Source organism: Silurus aristotelis, assembly GCF_946808225.1.
Source record: "Silurus aristotelis genome assembly, chromosome: 11".
Classification (NCBI taxonomy): domain Eukaryota; kingdom Metazoa; phylum Chordata; class Actinopteri; order Siluriformes; family Siluridae; genus Silurus; species Silurus aristotelis.
In genome coordinates, this window is record NC_139584.1 from 12,200,184 (window position 1) to 12,218,809 (window position 18,626).

At 36.2% G+C, this 18,626-nt stretch overlaps 1 protein-coding gene across 1 annotated transcript; it reads left to right on the forward strand.

Moving 5' to 3' along the window:
* Window positions 1-383: 383 nt before the first annotated feature.
* fhad1 (forkhead-associated (FHA) phosphopeptide binding domain 1) lies at window positions 384-17,213 on the forward strand. Its single transcript, XM_083553845.1, has 28 exons — window positions 384-743; window positions 3,088-3,294; window positions 3,533-3,707; window positions 3,859-3,941; window positions 5,103-5,330; window positions 5,468-5,591; window positions 5,914-6,044; window positions 6,138-6,215; window positions 6,300-6,404; window positions 6,928-7,035; window positions 7,121-7,189; window positions 7,349-7,501; window positions 7,957-8,152; window positions 8,250-8,320; window positions 8,730-8,819; window positions 8,998-9,252; window positions 9,359-9,470; window positions 9,898-9,991; window positions 10,635-10,741; window positions 11,161-11,299; window positions 11,458-11,530; window positions 12,435-12,585; window positions 12,684-12,883; window positions 13,008-13,103; window positions 13,901-14,127; window positions 14,291-14,435; window positions 16,089-16,169; window positions 17,002-17,213. The coding sequence occupies exons 1-28, from the start codon at window positions 648-650 to the stop codon at window positions 17,179-17,181; spliced, it is 3,774 nt and encodes a 1,257-aa protein (XP_083409971.1). The 5' UTR covers window positions 384-647; the 3' UTR covers window positions 17,182-17,213.
* Window positions 17,214-18,626: the final 1,413 nt, after the last annotated feature.

The following is an 18,626-nucleotide window of genomic DNA, read 5'->3' on the forward strand; positions in this document are numbered from 1 at the left end:
ATAGATATAGAGGAAAATATAGAGACATTTCGAATGCAGCACAGCCTAAAACTGTGTGCTGCCATACTATGATGTATTATGATATAACATGATATAATGTATTGTGATGTATATCATTATATTATAATGTAGTATATCATGATATGATGTATAATGTTGTAAATGGTGTATTTTTATGTATTATAACATGTTATGATGTATTGGGATGTACATGATGAATTTGATGTATTATTCCAGTAAAAGTATTTATGCTGCAGTCTCACTCCAAAGAATCCTTATACTTCTGTACTCTTCAGGATGTGGGAATTGTTGAACGCGAATCACTGTGCTGTGTTAGGCTTCATTTAACCATTACTGTACACCTGTCGCCAGTGTTCCAGTGGAATGTACTGCGCCCCTAGTGGTCTACTGTTGTAAGTATGCTGGGTACCGCTATGGGCGTATTCAAGCTACAGTAGGCGGGGTTTTAATAACAGTGTTGCCATGACGACAGTATACACTTCGCCTCAATTCCCCCAGGTTACAGACAGTAAAGATATTTAAACTGTTCTTGTTTTCACTGAGGGAATTCTATGCTGATATAAGATGACCTAAATCCAACAGTGTTGAAGTGTATTCCTGTTTATTGTGAGGAAGAGCTTCATAAAATGAGAGGATATCTTAAATCTTTAAACTGGATATTTAAACTTCAGCCCAAGACAACTACGGTGGGAAGACACAGGGATTCAGATCTCTGCCTCCAGGTAACACTGATCAACTTTCGTTTTTGCTAATATTTCATACACCGTGTATAACATTATGGACAGTGAAATAACAGTGAATAACACTGATTATCTTGTTAGTGGGTGGGATATATTAGGCAGCACGTGAACATGTTGCCCTTAAAGTTCCTGTGTTAGATGCAGGAAAAATAGGCAAGTAAGTATTTGAGCGAGTTTGACAAGAGCTAAATTGTGAGGCTGGACGACTGGGTCAGATCATCTTCAAAACTACAGCTCTTGTGGTCTATTCGGTCCGTGTGGTCCGATCCAACAGATGAGCTCCTGTAGCTCAAGTTGCTGAATAAGTTAATGCTGTTAATGCTCGACGTGTCAGGACTGTTTTGCCAGTAAAATTGGGACCAAAACATTATTAGGCAGGTGGTCATAAGGTTGTGACTGATCGGTGTATTACTAAACATAACGTTGTTTGCTGTTGAGATATAAGTGCAGCTCATTGCAGGTCCAGTCTCCCCTGAGAGGGACATTATTATTATTATTATTATTATTATTATTATTATTATTATTATTATTATTATTATTATTATTATCATCATCATTTACATACAATACAGTTTTTTAGGCATGTGTGGAGAAATGCTGTAAAGTAAAAATGCTTTCAAAAATAGATATTTTAATTCTTTATTTTTGATCAATTTACGAAAACCAAAATGAGCAAACTGATTTTTTTTTTTTTTTTTTATAAAAAAAAAATATTTGGTGTGACCACTGTTTGGATTTCGATTCTTAGACTTGTACTTTGTACACTTGTACGAATTAAAAGGATTTTGAAAGATAAGTCAAGTGTATGATTAACCACTTATAACCAGCAGGTGCTAATGATCATCAATTTCATATTTAGGTTGAAACACAGTCGTTAACTGAAACATAAAAAGCTGTGTAGGAGGCTTAAAACTGGGTAAGAAACAGCCCAAATCTGCTAAAATCTGTTGTGAAAGAAGGTTTCATGTCACAAGTCATACACCAATGCATGTCTGAGCACAGCAACAAGACACACCTCCGACATCAAAACAAAGCTAAGCGACTCAACTATGCACAAAAACATAGGAACTGGGATGCAGAGAAATTGCAGCATCTGCACAGGTTTCTTCTTCTTCTTCTTCTTCTTCTTTCGGCTCCACCTATTTGGGGTCGCCACAGCGGATCATCTGTCTCCATATCCCTCTGTCCTCTACATCTGCTTTTTTCAACCCAACTACCTGCATGTCTTCCTTCACCACATCCATAAACCTCCTCCTTGGTATGCTCAGGTTTAATGAAATATTTAGCTGTAGCAAAAAGTTATTTGCTGGAGAACGGTACAATAATGAATATCTAAAGTCAATAGTGAAGCAAGGTGGAGGTTTTCGCAAGTTGAAGTTGTGACTTCTTCTCTGCAAATGAAGTTGGAGATTGGTCAGAATTGATGGTGTGCCCAATGCTCAGAAATAGAGGCAGATATTTATCCATTATGCAATAATGCAATACTGTCAATTCCAATAAGAACTATCTATAGCTTAGAGAACAACAAGGAGTACGGAAAGTAATAATTTTGGCCCCCACAAAGTCCTGATCGGAATGTCATTGAGTCTGTCTGAAACTACATGAAGAACAGCAGGATTTGAGGGTTGCTACCATGTTTTGGGAGAAATCAGAGAACTTATGAGAACTTTTAGATAAGCAAAAGAAATTCAGCTTGGCTTAAAAAAATGTCACTACTCAATAATATTTCAAATGAATGCAAACGAATAGTCATTATGGAATGAAAGGAAATTGCAGTCAAGAAGAATTCTCATAGTCAAGATATTTAAGCCCAAAACCAGGTTCCCCTTTGCTGTTAATGTATCTTAATCACATATGAGCTTTTAAATTTGAGCTATTGAGATAATTTAAGATATTAAGATTGAATAAATCAATATGTATATTTGTGTGGTAACTTAAAGCTTGTTATGTCATTTACAAGTCATTCTAATCAGGTTAGAAGATTTATTTGTATAGCACTTTAAACAATAGACATTGTCCCAAAGCATCTTTACAGAGATAGTTTTATAACATATGAATTTACAAGTTAGTGCCTACAAGTTTATCCCTGATATGTTTGCTGTTAATAAAAGTTAAGTGTTATTATTCCTTATTGTAATTGGCACTGATTATTTTAAGAACATTTGTTTTATGATTATTTTAAAATATAGTTCTAAAACATCATCACAATATGTTAAACTTATTCATTATTTTATAGATTTTCAGTCATGAATATAAATAATGGAATAAAAAACTTTTTTAAGAATATTGTGAGCTCTGACTTTGTCCTATTCTTTTACTCCTATAGAATGGCGGTGTGGATGAACACCATGCTACTATAGAATGGAATGAGATAAAGCATTGCTATGTTCTTACTGACCTAAACTCTGCCCATGGCACTTATGTCAATGACTGTCAAATACACAATGCAACAGTGTGTCTTACACCAGGAGATGAGTTACACTTTGGCTACGGAGGTTCAGCCTACAAGCTCTTAGTGGATCCCGCAGTTCCAGTAAGAAATGTTTAAATACACCGTGAAGAGCATTTTGTATAGAAATATTCTTGCTGCATTGTTATTCTAATCATCAAATACCAAGCCTGGTATTAGAGTTATGTGATCATGCCAAGTAGGTTGTCTCAAAGTTAGTTATAAACAGTATTTTGTGTTTTCTTCCATTTGCTGAAACTTGTTTCCCTTCTTATAATGTTACCATACGGTCCTTATGGTGTTTTATTTTATATTCACTCAGCTCCCAGTTCTGCCTATCCAGTCTAACGCGTCTCCAGCTGGAGTAAGAAATCATGCTGTGCCTTCTTCTGCTACACCCCGTCCTCCTTGCAAACCTCGGCCTGCAAGTGCAGGACCTAAACGTAGCAGTTTGGGCACAAATGTGTCAGAGTGCACTGTCTCGTCTTATAGACCAGGTAGTTCTATTCTACTGTATTAAAATTTTTCTTATCATTACTACAATTTCCAAAAAAAGATTTATTTGGGGTAATAAATGAAAAGGATTAATTGTACCAGTAATAAATGTTAATTATAATGTCAGTAATCAATTACTTTTAATTGCCCTAGGAAGCGGGCCCAGCAGCATAGGAAAAGGTCTTATTTTTAAAAATGCAAGCTGTCAAAACATGCAGGACTTATTACACGACAAGGTTGGTATAAATCCAATGTTTTTCATTTTAAATTATAATGTGTTTACCACATCTGTCACACATATAAACATAAGAAAGAAGTATAGAAAAAGAAAGAAAGAAAGAAAGAAAGAAAGAAAGAAAGAAAGAAAGAAAGAAAGAAAGAAAGAAAGAAAGAAAGAAAGAAAGAAAGAAAGAAAGAAAGTAGAAAGGGGCTTGTGCTAGTCACATGCACTTTTACAGCACAGTGAAAATCTTTATTCGCATATACCAGCAAGGTCCTTGCTCGAGGGTGTGTCACCTTGGCAATACTGGGTCTTGAATCCCCAGCCTTCTAAACATGAACCCAGAGCTTAGCCTCTGAGCTACCACCTCCCCCGAGGCTCTGAGAAAATAAGGCAAAATCTGCTTATTCAAAACTCAGAATATATGGCCAATGGATTGTGGATCCCTGACAGTACCATCTATATGTACTTTTAAACATCCAGTTCCATATTTTTACCCTTTGCTGTTATGGAGAGGCTTTACACTAGGATTGTAGGACCACATTTTGGAACTCTGGCTGGGAAAATTTGTTCTAACATTAGTTCCTGCCCGATGAAGGCCTGTGATGCAGTCAGCATTCAAGTTCATCTCCGTGATGATGCTTTGTAGGCCTTTGACATTTACCTGCTTCAGACAAAGCTTGCCAATGCTCATGTGTGGCACATCAGGTAGCATCACGTCACATCATTTGTGATGATTGTGACACATTTAAAACTACTGCCATTGACTTCTAACAATTGCAAATTCAACAAAAGTTTACTTGCTTGTAGACATTTGACATTTAATTGACTTACCTTCTGCTATTATAAACTTTTCATAAATGTATGCCCATGCGTGGAATGTATGAAACCTGCAGACTTGAACTTTTTGAGAACTGGCTGTGTTCAAGATTGTCTAATGCTTTTCTCAAGGCTCCTGTTTTCTGTATTTTACTAAACTGTATAATGAAATGATTTTACCTTATGTGTTCCAAGAAATCCGTTTTCACCTAGAAGGGAATAGATTTTCCTTTGAGTCTGGTTTATCTTAAACATTCATGTTGTCTCAGGGAGGTTTCCTAAATATCACCACTGCCTGAGTAATAATTTCAAAATGTTATAAATTTTTATCTAGATTTCTATGAAACTCTTGTTCTAGGAAGAATGCTGGGCAAGGTGTAGGGAGGAACAGAGTGGTGTGCTGGGGTCTCAGAGTGAAGTTTATAGGAAGGAGTGTATGATCTCAGCCTTGAAGGAGGAGGTGTCGGCACTCCGGCTACAGCTCTCTCAGAACAACCAGAATGACCCAGACATCAAATATAAGCTGCACAACCTAGCCAGAGACATCCAGGAAAAAAAAGAACAGATCCAACAGCTAAAGGAGCAGGTAGGGCTTTAAGTGTCAATACTGGTATTTGTGGCTATCTATCTCCTTACTCCATATAGAACAACATCTACTGGTTAAATACTTACTATATTTTTGTTTCAGCTAAAATGTAACTGCAACGTCTGGTCTATGTTTAGATGATGGAGATGAGTGCAAGGGCTGGTGAACTCAATAACCAGGCAGTAGCAGAGAGAGATCATAGAATCAGCAATCTCCAAAAACAGCTTGAGAAGCAGAAGAGTGAAAGCAGAGAATCAGCAGGTAGAAACAATGAGCATATTTTCCTTTAACATTACTTTTAACAAATATTACAAACATAACCTGATGATCACAAGATGTCTTAAATCCATCTTTCAGACAAGTTTTTTTTGCACATTGAGTTCAAGTTCAAGTGACTCTTAAATCTAGTCACAAGTCAAATAAAAAAATTATATCTAAGGCAAGCCAACGTGAAGTCCTAATTTTTGTACAAATATAAATAAAATATTCAGACTCAGTTTTTAAGATTAAGGCTCAAAATCTCTTTCAATATCCTTGAAGATCATTTTAAGTAAACACAAGTCACGGTACTTGACTCTTCCAGCACAGATCAACAGTGTGCAAAAGGATCTGTTGGCTCGGGAGAAACAGGCATTAAAACTGGCTGCTGAAGTCGACAGTCTCAGAAAAGAAGCAAGACACAAGGATGCTCAGCTTAGTAACATGGCAAATAAGGTTGAAGATCATTTTCTCCTTGCTTTTGGTATTTAGTTCCCAAAGATTTTAAAACAGAACATTATTATATAAATGTGGATTATTCTCCCCTAGCTGTCAAAGCTGAAAGAGATTGAAAAGCACCAGGAGGAGTTTCTTGCCAGGGAAAAAGAGGTGGAATCCTTCAGAAAGGTGACAATTCATGATCTTATGTGCCATTTAGACTATAATTGTACCCTTTTGCTTTAAAGGTAAATGATCTGTACTTTTATGCAGACTGTGGAGCAGATGGATATGACTCTAAGAGAGAAACACAAAGAAATGAAGCAGCAAAATGCGGAAAGAGACTTACTCAAACGTAGACTGGACCAAAAGACACAGGTCAGACCAAACAGTTTTGATTCTTATATTTATAACAGAGCAGCACTGTGGCACAGAGGGTAAAACGGATATCCTCTTACTGCTTCAAGGTCACCTGTTTAATCATGAGCTTGTGTTGCTGTCTGTGTGAAGTTTTCACATGTTCTCCCTATATCTGTTTTGGTGTCCTCTTTCTTTTTCCCACCTCCTATAAACATTCAAAAATGTGTGTGTGTGTGTGTGTGTGTGTGTGTGTGTGTGTGTGTGTGTGTGTGTGTGTGTGTGTGTGTGTGTGTGTGTGTATAGTCACCTTGATTGATTTCACATTAATGGTACCCCATTATTTTTAAGCACTGTGTAGTATTGTGTGAGCACTAAACCTCAGTTTGAATATACAAATTGTGGGGATGTCAAAGTACAGTATTTTGATACATTTAATGCAAAAGCACCCATTTTGAAGAAACACTTATTTTATGCCTTCAGTTTGTATGCACTGTATTCTCTTCATAAAATCTTACACGTGTGTTTGTATTTTGGGATTTAGGAGCAGAGTACTCTACAGTTTGAGATGAGCAAACTGAAGCAGCAGCAGCAGCAAACACTCCAGAGAGAACAAAAAGCTCAATCAGAACTAAGACACACACAAACAAGGGTGCGGGATCATTTATTTATTTGGAAAACTTTGTAAAGGTAGCATGCATGCAGTAGCAATTCATAAACTCTAAATTTGCTTTCAGCTTGAGAACATTCGCAGTCAGATCATGAAACATGTCCTTGTTACGTCAGAAACAGTTTCAGAGCAAGAGGTAATGTAAAAAGTCATTCTAATTACAGCCAAAATGATCAGTCTGTTAAATAACTCCTCAATTCATCAGTCCATTAATTTCTGAATATATTCATTTGTTAGCCAGTTACACATTTAGCTCAGATGCACAAAGTGAACAAATTTGGTCTTCTTTTTCTAGTTATTAGATCTTTTGTCAGAGTTAAGAAAACAGAAGGACATGAATAACTCCCGCGTGCAGAAACTAGAGCAAAAGCTAGAAGAACGCAATGTGAACCAAAGGGTGGTTGAAGAAGATACTGAGAAACTCAAGGCCAGACTTGCTGAATTTCAGGTATTGTTATAATATTATTATTATTATTAATAATAATAATAATAATAATAATAATAATAATAATAATCTAGTTAACAGTAATACTTTTACACTAAATATGACACTTAGATTATAATTTATTAATGTATTAATTAATGTATTTATTTATTTATTTATAAGAAGCTTGTATCTTGAAGCCAGAAGCTGATAAAAGAGTTGCGCTCAAATCATTCATAGTTTTTGATATTCTATGATATCAGACACAAATTCCATTCCATTTTAGGCTTTTAAATTTGCACTTGTTTTTGTATAACTATTGCACTTGACCTATGTTTACTCTTAATTATATTTATATTTTTAGAATTGAATGTTATTAAAACGTTTACAAATTTTTTTTACTATTTACTAAGGAACAGTAATTGAGACCGTAATGGATATACAGTTTTTGATCTCTTTTTTCTTTTGGCTTGTCATAGACTAATGTACAAAATGTATACTTGTTGGATGCCATGCAGAGGCAAATATCTGCTCTCCAAAATGAAAATGTGTGTCCTGCAGTCAGTTGGGTTCAGGCACACACACTTTCTATAGTGAGCACTCTACATACACTCCTCCAAGACACAGCAGATGCAATGCTGGCAATGGGAGTTGAGGTGTCAGAGAAGACTGGAGGTAAGGGATCATGCAAATGTGAGCCACAAACAAAAAATACAATTAGAAATCATGACAAAGCAGTTAAAACAGTGCATGTGTTTACTTGCTGTTGTAGGAGTCTTGGGTGCTGTAAAAACTTTGTGCCAACAGTACAAGGAGGCCCAACTAAAGCTCAGGAGATTACAGGTCCGAATTTATACTTTTATTGTGTAGATTTAAAGATTGCATCACAGTGGATCTATATAGTTTCTACACATTTTCTTTTACATTTTCTGGGGTTGATATTATATCATCAAATATATTATATTATATATATATATATATATATATATATATATATATATATATATATATATATATATATATATATATATATATATATATACATTTTTTATTTAAAACAATTAGCCAGATTAGTATTTGTTAGAGGGAAAAAATATTGTTCATTATATTGTTTATATATTTGAAAAGTTTTATTGTTTTGATTGCAATTCACATCACAGGCAAATGACTTTACCAATTGCAGTACGCTCCTTAAAATTATTTTCAAACTGTAATCCTTTTTACGATACCCTGGTAATGTTTTATGGTGCAGGCTAAGGAAAAACCAGCAAAGTGGGAGGACACGGTGAAACCGCAGCTGGAGAAAATAAGCTCTGATATGGATGCAGCCAATAAAGCTGAAGTAAGTCAAAAACTACATTATACCTTGTGATAAATAAGCAAGTGAACTGTATATTAATTCAATGTTATTAAATGCAATAAATAGTGTTATGTAAGAGTCTCAATGTAAAGCATTAACATTTATGTTATGCTGGACATCCTCTAGCTCATATACCTTTTGTAAAACATCTCAATTTCAGGCTGTTTTACATTCCAAAATTGAGACCCTGGAGTTGAAGTGGCGTGGCAAGTTGGAGGTAGCAGAGAAAATAGAAATAGAACTGAGGGAGAAAGTTGGAGAATTAGAGCTGCAAAAGGAGCAGTGGAGAGAAAAAGCAAAGGAGAGGGAGGTAAGAGAAGATGAATGGAGAATAAGAGTAAAGGAGGCCTTGCAGAGAGGAACAGAGGAAGAGAGAGAAAGATACAAAGTGGAGATTGAGGAATACAGAGTACAGGTACAGTGTTTTGCATTTGTTGCAGATTTGGAATACTATAAATCCTTTTGGTATTCTATATGCTTATGTTTTACATGTTTAAAATAACTTGATAAACTGCAATAAGGTGCGGCAACATGCTCACACTATCGTTGCCTTGGAGGAACAAATGAGCTCAGCAAAGCAGAAAGCGAGAGAGATGCAGGAACAGAGAGATTCAGTAACACAACAGCTTACAGGTAAGAAGTGCCCATGATACACTGTGCACAGCATTTAATACTTTTACATACGATTACATACTTTTTAATCACACAAAATTTATAAATGCTAAAAATAGCATATATTTGACTGCATATGAACAACCAAATAATTGTTTGTACCCTGTCTGCTAACGTACACAAGCATCTTGTTTTCCCATCACTGTTCAGATCAAACAAAACAGTTAGTAGATAGAAGTTTACCTGAACCTGAAGTTTATAGTCAAATATTATACAATGACCAAATTTGTACAAAATTTGCATCTATGTGTTGTGAAACCAATTGTTGGGAGATAAGACCTCAAACTATTACTGTGCCTAAGCATGCTGTTGTATGAATTGTCAAATTAACCGTAAGGAATTGGACTCTTCTGTATGAAAAAAAATGTCTCATATAAATGTTCTATAGAGGTGCTTAATAAGAAGGAGGATGTCAAACCCTGTGAGTCTTTAATGCAACCAGAAGAGCTACAGCAGCTAAAACAGACTGTAACATCCCTCAGGTAAAATAAAACCAGCAATACAGTAGAACATTTCAAATAGACATTCACACCACAATGTCTCTATTATTTATCCTTTGTATGTTTGAAACTAGTGTCTAAAAATCTAACGCTACTTTGATTTAGATTAAAAGTGTATAAATCATTGTGTAAAAGGATAAATATCAGTGGTTCCAAGAGAACATCTAAATAGTAAATCAATACACAAAAGCTGGAGTTAACTTAAAAACTGGGTCTATATAATAAATTATTTTAGATTGAGAAATGTTGTATCTATGAATTAGCAGTATACCCTTTGTATGTTTTAATCTTGCAGATTGTCTCACTGGTATGGTATTAAGTTTTAAATCATTTTCATCCATCATTACGAACCACTTTATCTTAATCAAGCGAATGATCACTGATCCCAGGAATGATGTGGGCATCTGGCATGTTTTCATGCTTTTTCAGTGAAGGGCACTATGCACACACATTTACCCACAGTATTGCATAGCCAGTGAAATGTAGGAGGAAACCATAGAAGACAAACATGTGCAAAGACAATAACTTAAGCTCGGGTTCAAACTAGGAAACTAGGAGTTGTGATGAGGAAATGCTCGCTGATTAAATAGGAAGAGATTCATAGTATCTATTTGCATTTCTTTAGCGCATCACTTGAAGCTTCCCAACATGAAGTGGTCAGGCAAGGGGAGGTCATTACATCTCTCAGTTGTGACCTGGCCCATGCCCATGCTCAACTCTCTGACATCACAGGTATCTTACAATAATGCATATCTTGCTGCTAGATAGAGGCAGAAATGTGTACAGTGATAAATGACAGTGATGTCAAAAGATTGCTAAAATAGTTTAGCAATTAATTGTTACACATCAGACCCAAATGATATCATACATACCAATTTTTAAGAGTCAAAAAGCTTCTGTCATTTCAACCATATATACTGTAGCTGACTCAGTAGACAGTAAAAAAGACAACATTTCTCCAGAATCTTGGTGCTAGATAAAACAACATAGAGTCTGTAGTCACCAAAGTAAGTTGTCCTAGCTACATAAAGTGCATCATGTGCAAACTAGTGCAAACAGTGCAAGATTAAAAACAGTGCACCAGACAATACAAAAAAATTGTTTCAGTCACCAGTGTTTTTGTTAATGTATAGAGTAATTTTTGTGTATAGGAGAACTAAGCGAACAACAGAAAATGGAGTTGGAGGCACACAAAACTTTGGTAGTGGACCAGAGAATGCAGCTGAGTATGCTTACTGAGCTTCTCGAACAGAAAAAAGAAGAACTGAGGACAATGACAGAGAAATTGGGGTACAATGTGTATATATATATATATATATATATATATATATATATATATATATATATATATATATATATATATTAGTGACATTCATCATAACTAATCATCCATAATGTTTTAAAGTAGTATCTATTGTACTAATTTTATGTTTCATCCCTGCAATTAGACAAGCAAAAGCAGATTTAAAAGAAAGGACTAAGAACACAGGCCTTATTCCTTTAACAACCCCATACTGTAAGGTAAGATATCCAGTATAACATGCAGAATAAGATTTAGTTTGAACCTCCTCTTTGACATGAGCTTAAACCATGACTTGTCATGCCAAGACCATGTTGTAACCCTAACATTAAAATAATTCTCCATTGTCTGTCAGCCATATCTAAATCCTCCACATCTGTTGGTTGCTTAGAGAAACCACAATTACAATAGGTATCTAAGAGTGGTTTTGTTGCAGCCAGTAAACATATTTTTTGTAGGAATGTTTGTAGATTTTTATAGATTTAGTTGAATTTCATGTGTATAAGGTTGTCATATTTTGATACATGTGTATAAAACAAGGTTTTTAGCAGTACAGTGTTTTCACTTACGCACATATGTTTTCATCAAGTAAACACCTGCCAACTGCAATACAGTTTAACATAAAAGAAATCTTAATCTTAATCTCTATATATCAGCAAAATATGATGATATATGAAAACAATCAAATAAACATATTATATAAGTCAACAATATTGTCAGTATATTGCTTTTTGAATAATCCTAGTCTCATAATTATATTAAACTATAATACTAATGATCCTATAAACATATTCTTGGTTGATATTTTCTTCATTAATTTTTCTAATAGGCTACAAATGTGCCCCTTGGCCTATTGTTTGGATTGCTTCCATTTTATTTGCATGCTTAAGTTTCAGTAAGTAACATAGTGGCATTGTGTTCACCACTATGTAATTAACTATTATTTAATCTCCCATTTAATTGACCTATAATGCGAGGTTGATCCTCAGTGAGTGATGTTAAGGGTTTTCTCTATTTGAAGTTTGATGAAACTGTTAGGCAATGCTATTCAATGATTCAAAGTCAGAACTTACTACAAAAATACATTTTACATGTATAACAGTTTCTACTTTATTTGTTTTTCAGGATGTGGGCATTATGGTGAGTCCCAAACTTCAGCCTAATCAAGTGTCTAAATGCAAAGTTTGCCATCAAAAAGAGCTGATACATCAGGGCAAAGCAAACCTGAGTGCAATAAAAGAGAGAATCAGTGCTGCAGAGCGGAAGTGGCCTTACAGTGAGTTTCACTAGACCTTGTTGTTGACTGAACTGTTGGCCATACTTGTAGGGTACATTGTCATGTAGTCACTGTGTTGACTACTGTTGTGTTTGCAGAGGTATTGTCCCAGCAGAGGGAGCCAGTGAAACAAAACCAAAATAAACAAGCTCCAAAACAAAACTTCCTTCAGAGTGAGCCATTAAAACAGGACCAAAAGAAACAAGCTCCAAAACAAAACTTCCTTCAGAGTGAGCCATTAAAACAAGACCAAAAGAAACAAGCTCCAAAACAAAACTTCCTTCAGAGTGAGACATTGGTGTGTATTTAGATGTACACAAGCAGATCTTATATGTTGTGTGTCTTTGTGTCTTTGTATGTGTGTGTGGGCTGCCTTGGCACATGCTGTAGAAGACTAATAAGTGTTGGTTTGCTCCATGCAGAGTGGCTTTGCTTTCCCTGAGGCCCTGAGTGAAGCAGCACTGGAACGCACAGCAAGGCTGGACTTGTCTGATGCTTTGGATCTAAGTGAAATGACAGTGAGTGCACTCCCTATCTTTCTCTGTTCTCTATGTGTGTGTGTGTGTGTGTGTGTGTGTGTGTGTGTGTGTGTGTGTGTGTGTGTGTGTGTGTGTGTGTGTGTGTGTGAGAGAGAGAGAGAGAGAGAGAGAGAGAGAGAAAGAGAAAGAAAGCCAATGCATGTCTCCTTGTTATTAACAAAGGTCACTTTTAACACAAATGACCTTTTCTATAATCTTTGCACTCTGTTTATGACCCATTTGCATTTTCATTTGTCAGTTTGTATCTCTGTATCTCTTCTCAGTCTTATATGAATAACTGTTCGACGTGACATTTTCCCACCCCCCACACTGGTTTCAGTGTTCTGGGTTAGACAAACCAATGTGCAGTCTTGGTTAATTCCCCTATATAACTAGAATAAAAAACTCTGAATATTTTATGACCTGTTAGAGTATACCAGTATAGACCAGAGTCACTTTCTACTGAAAACCCTGTATGACTAAGTATTTTACTCAATGCACTTTACATTAACTTCTTTTATATATGCAGTGACTGTTTTTGACAAACTTTACAGAATTTTCATCTTTTGTAAAAAAGAAATCATACCCATGGTTGTCCAATTCTGATTGGATGAAAATCAAGTCTAAACAAGTTATTCCACTGTAATATTTGGAAGAGGCCAATATTTATTATACTAATACATGACTTTTCTAAAATGTCATAAATGTACATCTATCGTACACTATCTGAAACTCCCCTGAAACTGTTTACCCTTATTTTTTTTGTATGTGGATCTTTTTTTTAATTGTTTGTATAGTATGTGGATCTGGCACGGTCTTTGTGTGAAGCTCTAGAGCTGAGCGAGTTGCAGCTTTCAGGATGTGTTCCATTGAAACACTTGCCACCAGAGGAGAGAGAGCACATGGCCTCCCTCAGACAACAAGACTTGAAACTGTTACGACGCCAACTGGCCATGCAGAACAACCTTGCCCAAAACAAAGCTCAGCTACTGCAAGAGAGCCAGAGGGAAATACAAACACTCAGGTGCTCAAAACAATACAGATTCGTACTTCAGATTAGATTTGATTATGCACAGAGGCTCAATGATCTACCCAAAAGTCACAAACTAAACATTTTAACAGAAGGGTACTAATAAGTAGTATACAAACTAATGCTTATGCAGCCTCTTTACATCTCACTCCTCTAGGGACAGCCATGCCGCTGGGCAGCAGTTACAGATTGAACTGAGTTCCGAGCTGGCTAAAATGAAATTAGAGACCAATTCGCTACGCCAGGCCCTAGAGGACACACAGACCCAGCTACAGCATGGCACTAACCACACGAAGAGAACGGTAGCTTATACAGCCCACACAATCACACACACTCAGTCACACATGCACACATGCACACATACACACACACACACACACACACACACACACATATACACACACACACACACACACACACACACACACACACACACACACACACACACACACACACACACACACACACACACACACAATGTGGTTGGAAAAAAGACCATCAAACAGTAAAACAGACAGAATACACATACATTCAGACAAGTAGATAATAATGACAGACAGACAGACAGACAGACAGACAGACAGACAGACAGACAGACAGACAGACAGACAGACAGACAGACAGACAGACAGACAGACAGACAGACAGATAGATAGATAGATAGATAGATAGTTAAAAATCATGATTGCATAAAGAACTAGACAGAGGTTAAAAGTTAACATTTTAACATTAACATGCCCAAAGCCACAAGCGTAGTACCTGCTCTCCAGACACACACTGCATTATACAGTCCACCAGAACAAATCTTATAGGTTTCACTGGCTCTCTATTTCACAGGCCCTACTGAGATGAAGAAGTCCTTGAGGAACAGGAAGTGTAGTCTGGCGCTGTGCCTGAAGGATTTTTACAATGCTTCGCTCTTTTGAACTCACAAGTGCACTGCTTTACAAAAGCCTGAAAAAAATCTTTTTGAATAAAATGAATCATAGTCCTCAAAATATTTCAGTGTGTTAGTTCTAATGAAAGACATACATTTTCTGGAATCAGCATCTAATAATTCAATTCAGTGTTTTATATAACACAATTCTTTCTTTAAAATGTAACGTTATACAGTGTATACAATATATGCTCTGTATATTTGCTATAAGTTTTTGTGGAAAGACAAAGTAAAAGAGAAGATAGGGAGCAAGATCAAATTACACAGGTGTTTTACTAGGATGAATCCGTTGCCCCTGTGCAGAAAGCCAGCACCATGAAGACATGGTTTACATGGGTTGTAAGCTCCGACCTTAACCCTAATAAACACCTTTAGGATGGTCTGAAATACTCACTGAACACAAGACCTCCTCAACCACTGGCAGGAACTGTAAAAAGAAAGTCATAGATTTATATTAAAGTTTATTAACATTAAAGTGCAATAAACATTTCTTTTATTGATTATTTGAGACCTGATGCGCCAGGTCTCAATTCGAGCACCAAAATGCCTAATGCACACATTTGGCAATTAAAACTGTGGAAACAGCAAAAGTTCCGTTCAGTGTCCTCATTTCCGTAATTTAAAACACAATAATTACTTTTAAACATTTGCAAGAATATTTTGACTTCATGCTTATTTTGAGTATTGTTTCAATAATAATAAAAAACATGCATTTACATAAAGCATCCATATTTCTCCATGTCCATGTTAATTAGAGTATTTAAAGCTTGTAAAGTATTAATTTAAGGTACATTTAGAACAGATAACAATGTGCAATTAAGTTGCGGTTAAATATTAGCCCTAGTGTATATATATAATTATTATTTAATATAATAAAATAATAAAATAACAGAGTTTATAAGATGCATCTTCCAAACTTATGAACTTTTTAATTATTAAGTATTAGACTATACTGATATCAGAATCCAAAACTGATGAAGGGCTACGCCTTCGTTTTGTAATGTTGCTTCTTTTTCAGGTTCTGAAAATGGAAAAAGTGGAAGGGAGGAGTAGAAGAATTGGGCATCATAACTGTATACCAGAGAATAACTTTGGCCGGGTAAGTTCACTGGGGCTCTCTGGATCTTTCCCTACAGAGCTCTACAGTATGTAACATAAATGATCTCATTCTTTTATGAATATGTTCTTTCAGTCTCTTTCCCATTTCCTCTTACAGTAATCCTTGTTATTCTCTGAACTGTCAGATGTTGTTAAGAACTGTCCAAAATCTGTGCTCAAAAAGGCTACACTGTATTTCCTATATAACATAAATTGTAACTATATATGGGAAAATGACCAAGAGAACATTGTTTCACTTCCTCCTTATTATGCTATGTGTGTGTGTCTTTATGATTTCTGAAACTGCCCACCACATCTCCTTTTAAACTACAATACACACAGATAAAACACATTGAATGGATTTAGAGTCTGAGCTTATGATTATGATCATCATTACAAAAACATAGTCTCACCTCACAAACAATAGCTAAAGTCATAAATACCAATGCTTTTTATAAATAATTAATCTAATGTATATCAAAAGCTGTGTGATACACTGAGCTGTGCTTGTAGCTGAAAATGTGAAGTGTGTTGTGTATGTGTGTGCTTGCATGATAAATCTAATGTGCACATTCCTTTCTATGCAGTGTGCTTCAGGCTATGCTGACTAGAGTGCCATTGTGCACATCTGCTTTTAAATTAATGGCTTTTTTTAACTGCACCCACAAAGTTGTGTTTTCCCTGATGTGATTTTTATGACTCTATATTCTCAGTCTTATAAACTCACTGACATTTTTCAATTCCTTAAATACTTGGTCATGCTGTTCAATATAAAACCGTGTGTGTGACATGTTCACCATGTGTTCATGCATTAAATGGGGATGTCTGTACAGGTAGCAGTCATGAAGAGGTTGAGGAAGCAGGAGAGAAGACAGAAAGCAGAGGATGAGAAGGACATCTTGATGAATGGACACAAAGAACCGGAGAGCTGCAAAATGGCTGCAGGGGTGGTTAGTGTGCAAGAGCAACAACAAAGCATTAAGATCACTGAAGTTGACATTAGTTTAGGTTAGGTCCTTAACATGAATGACTTTTATATACTTTACTTTTCTTTCGGCTTCTCCCATTAGGGGTCGCCACAGCGGATCATCCGCATGTTTGATTTGGCACGTTTTTACGCTGGATGCCCTTCCTAACGCAACCCTCCCCATTTATCCGGGCTTTGGACCGGCACTAAGAGTGGCTGGGGTTGATTCCCTGACCGGGGATCGAACCCGGGCCGCAGCAGTGGGAGCGCCGCAGCCTAACCACTAGACCACCAGGGGACCTATGAATGACTTTTATATAAAGTTATATAAAAATGCACTTTAAAATGTATGAAGTAATTAGTTTGCCAAAGGAAATAGCTGTACCTTTAACAATATGCCAACATCATTATAAAATAAAGTGACAGGTAACAAGGTGGTGTGATGTGCCTCTTTGTAATGTTAATGAATTTTTCATTACATTGCATTCCAAAATTGTTTTTCCAAAGCAATTCACCAGCACCGGATTTATTGTAATATTGTGAAAAATCTGCAAAATTATTTACAGTAATCAATGTACACCCATCAGGCATACATTGGCCAAGCGAAGGCTAGCCCGTGTGGTCCAAACCAACAGACAAGCTACTGTAGCTCAATTTAATCAAAAAGTTAATGCTGGTTCTGATAGAAATGTGTCAGAATACACAGTGCATCGCAGTTTGTTGTGTATGGGGCTGCATAGCCACAGACCAGTCAGGGTGCCTATGCTGACCCCTGTCTACCGCCAAAAGCACCAACAATAGACACGTGAGCATCAGAACTGGACCACAGAGCAATGGAAGAAGGTGGTCTTGTCTAATGAATCATGTTTTCTTTTACATCTGATGGATGGCCGAGTGTGTGTGCCTGGCTCTACTGGGGAACACATGGCACCAGGATGCACTATGGGAAGAAGGCAAGCCGCTGGATGTTTTGCTCTGAAACCTTGGATCTGGCCATCCATGTGGATGTCACTTCGACACGTACCACCTACCTAAGCATTGTTGCAGACCATGTACACCCTTTCATGGAAACAGTATAAACAGTTTGTTTGTGTGATTAATGCATTCATATAACGTCAGTGTGTTTGTTACTATTAAAACAATAACATGTTAGAATGATACAACATATATAAACCTTAAATGCTGCTAGAGAGTTCCATTACATTCTGACCAATCAGAATTCTATACTGTGGTATAAGAAATTATAATGCCTTGTAAAGTGAAACTGCTATGCCAATCTATAAACAGTTAACACTTACTAACACTAACACAGACATTAAAGGCACTTTGTGTAAACATAATTTTACAGCTTAGCTCAAACTGGCAATCCAGAACCAGAGTAGAAAGAACACAGCACTACTTGTCAACAGCAGTTTTGTTTGTCTTCAGTGTCTCATACATTTGATCAGAGATATCTAAACAAATGTAATGATTATGTGTATTACTTTTGCA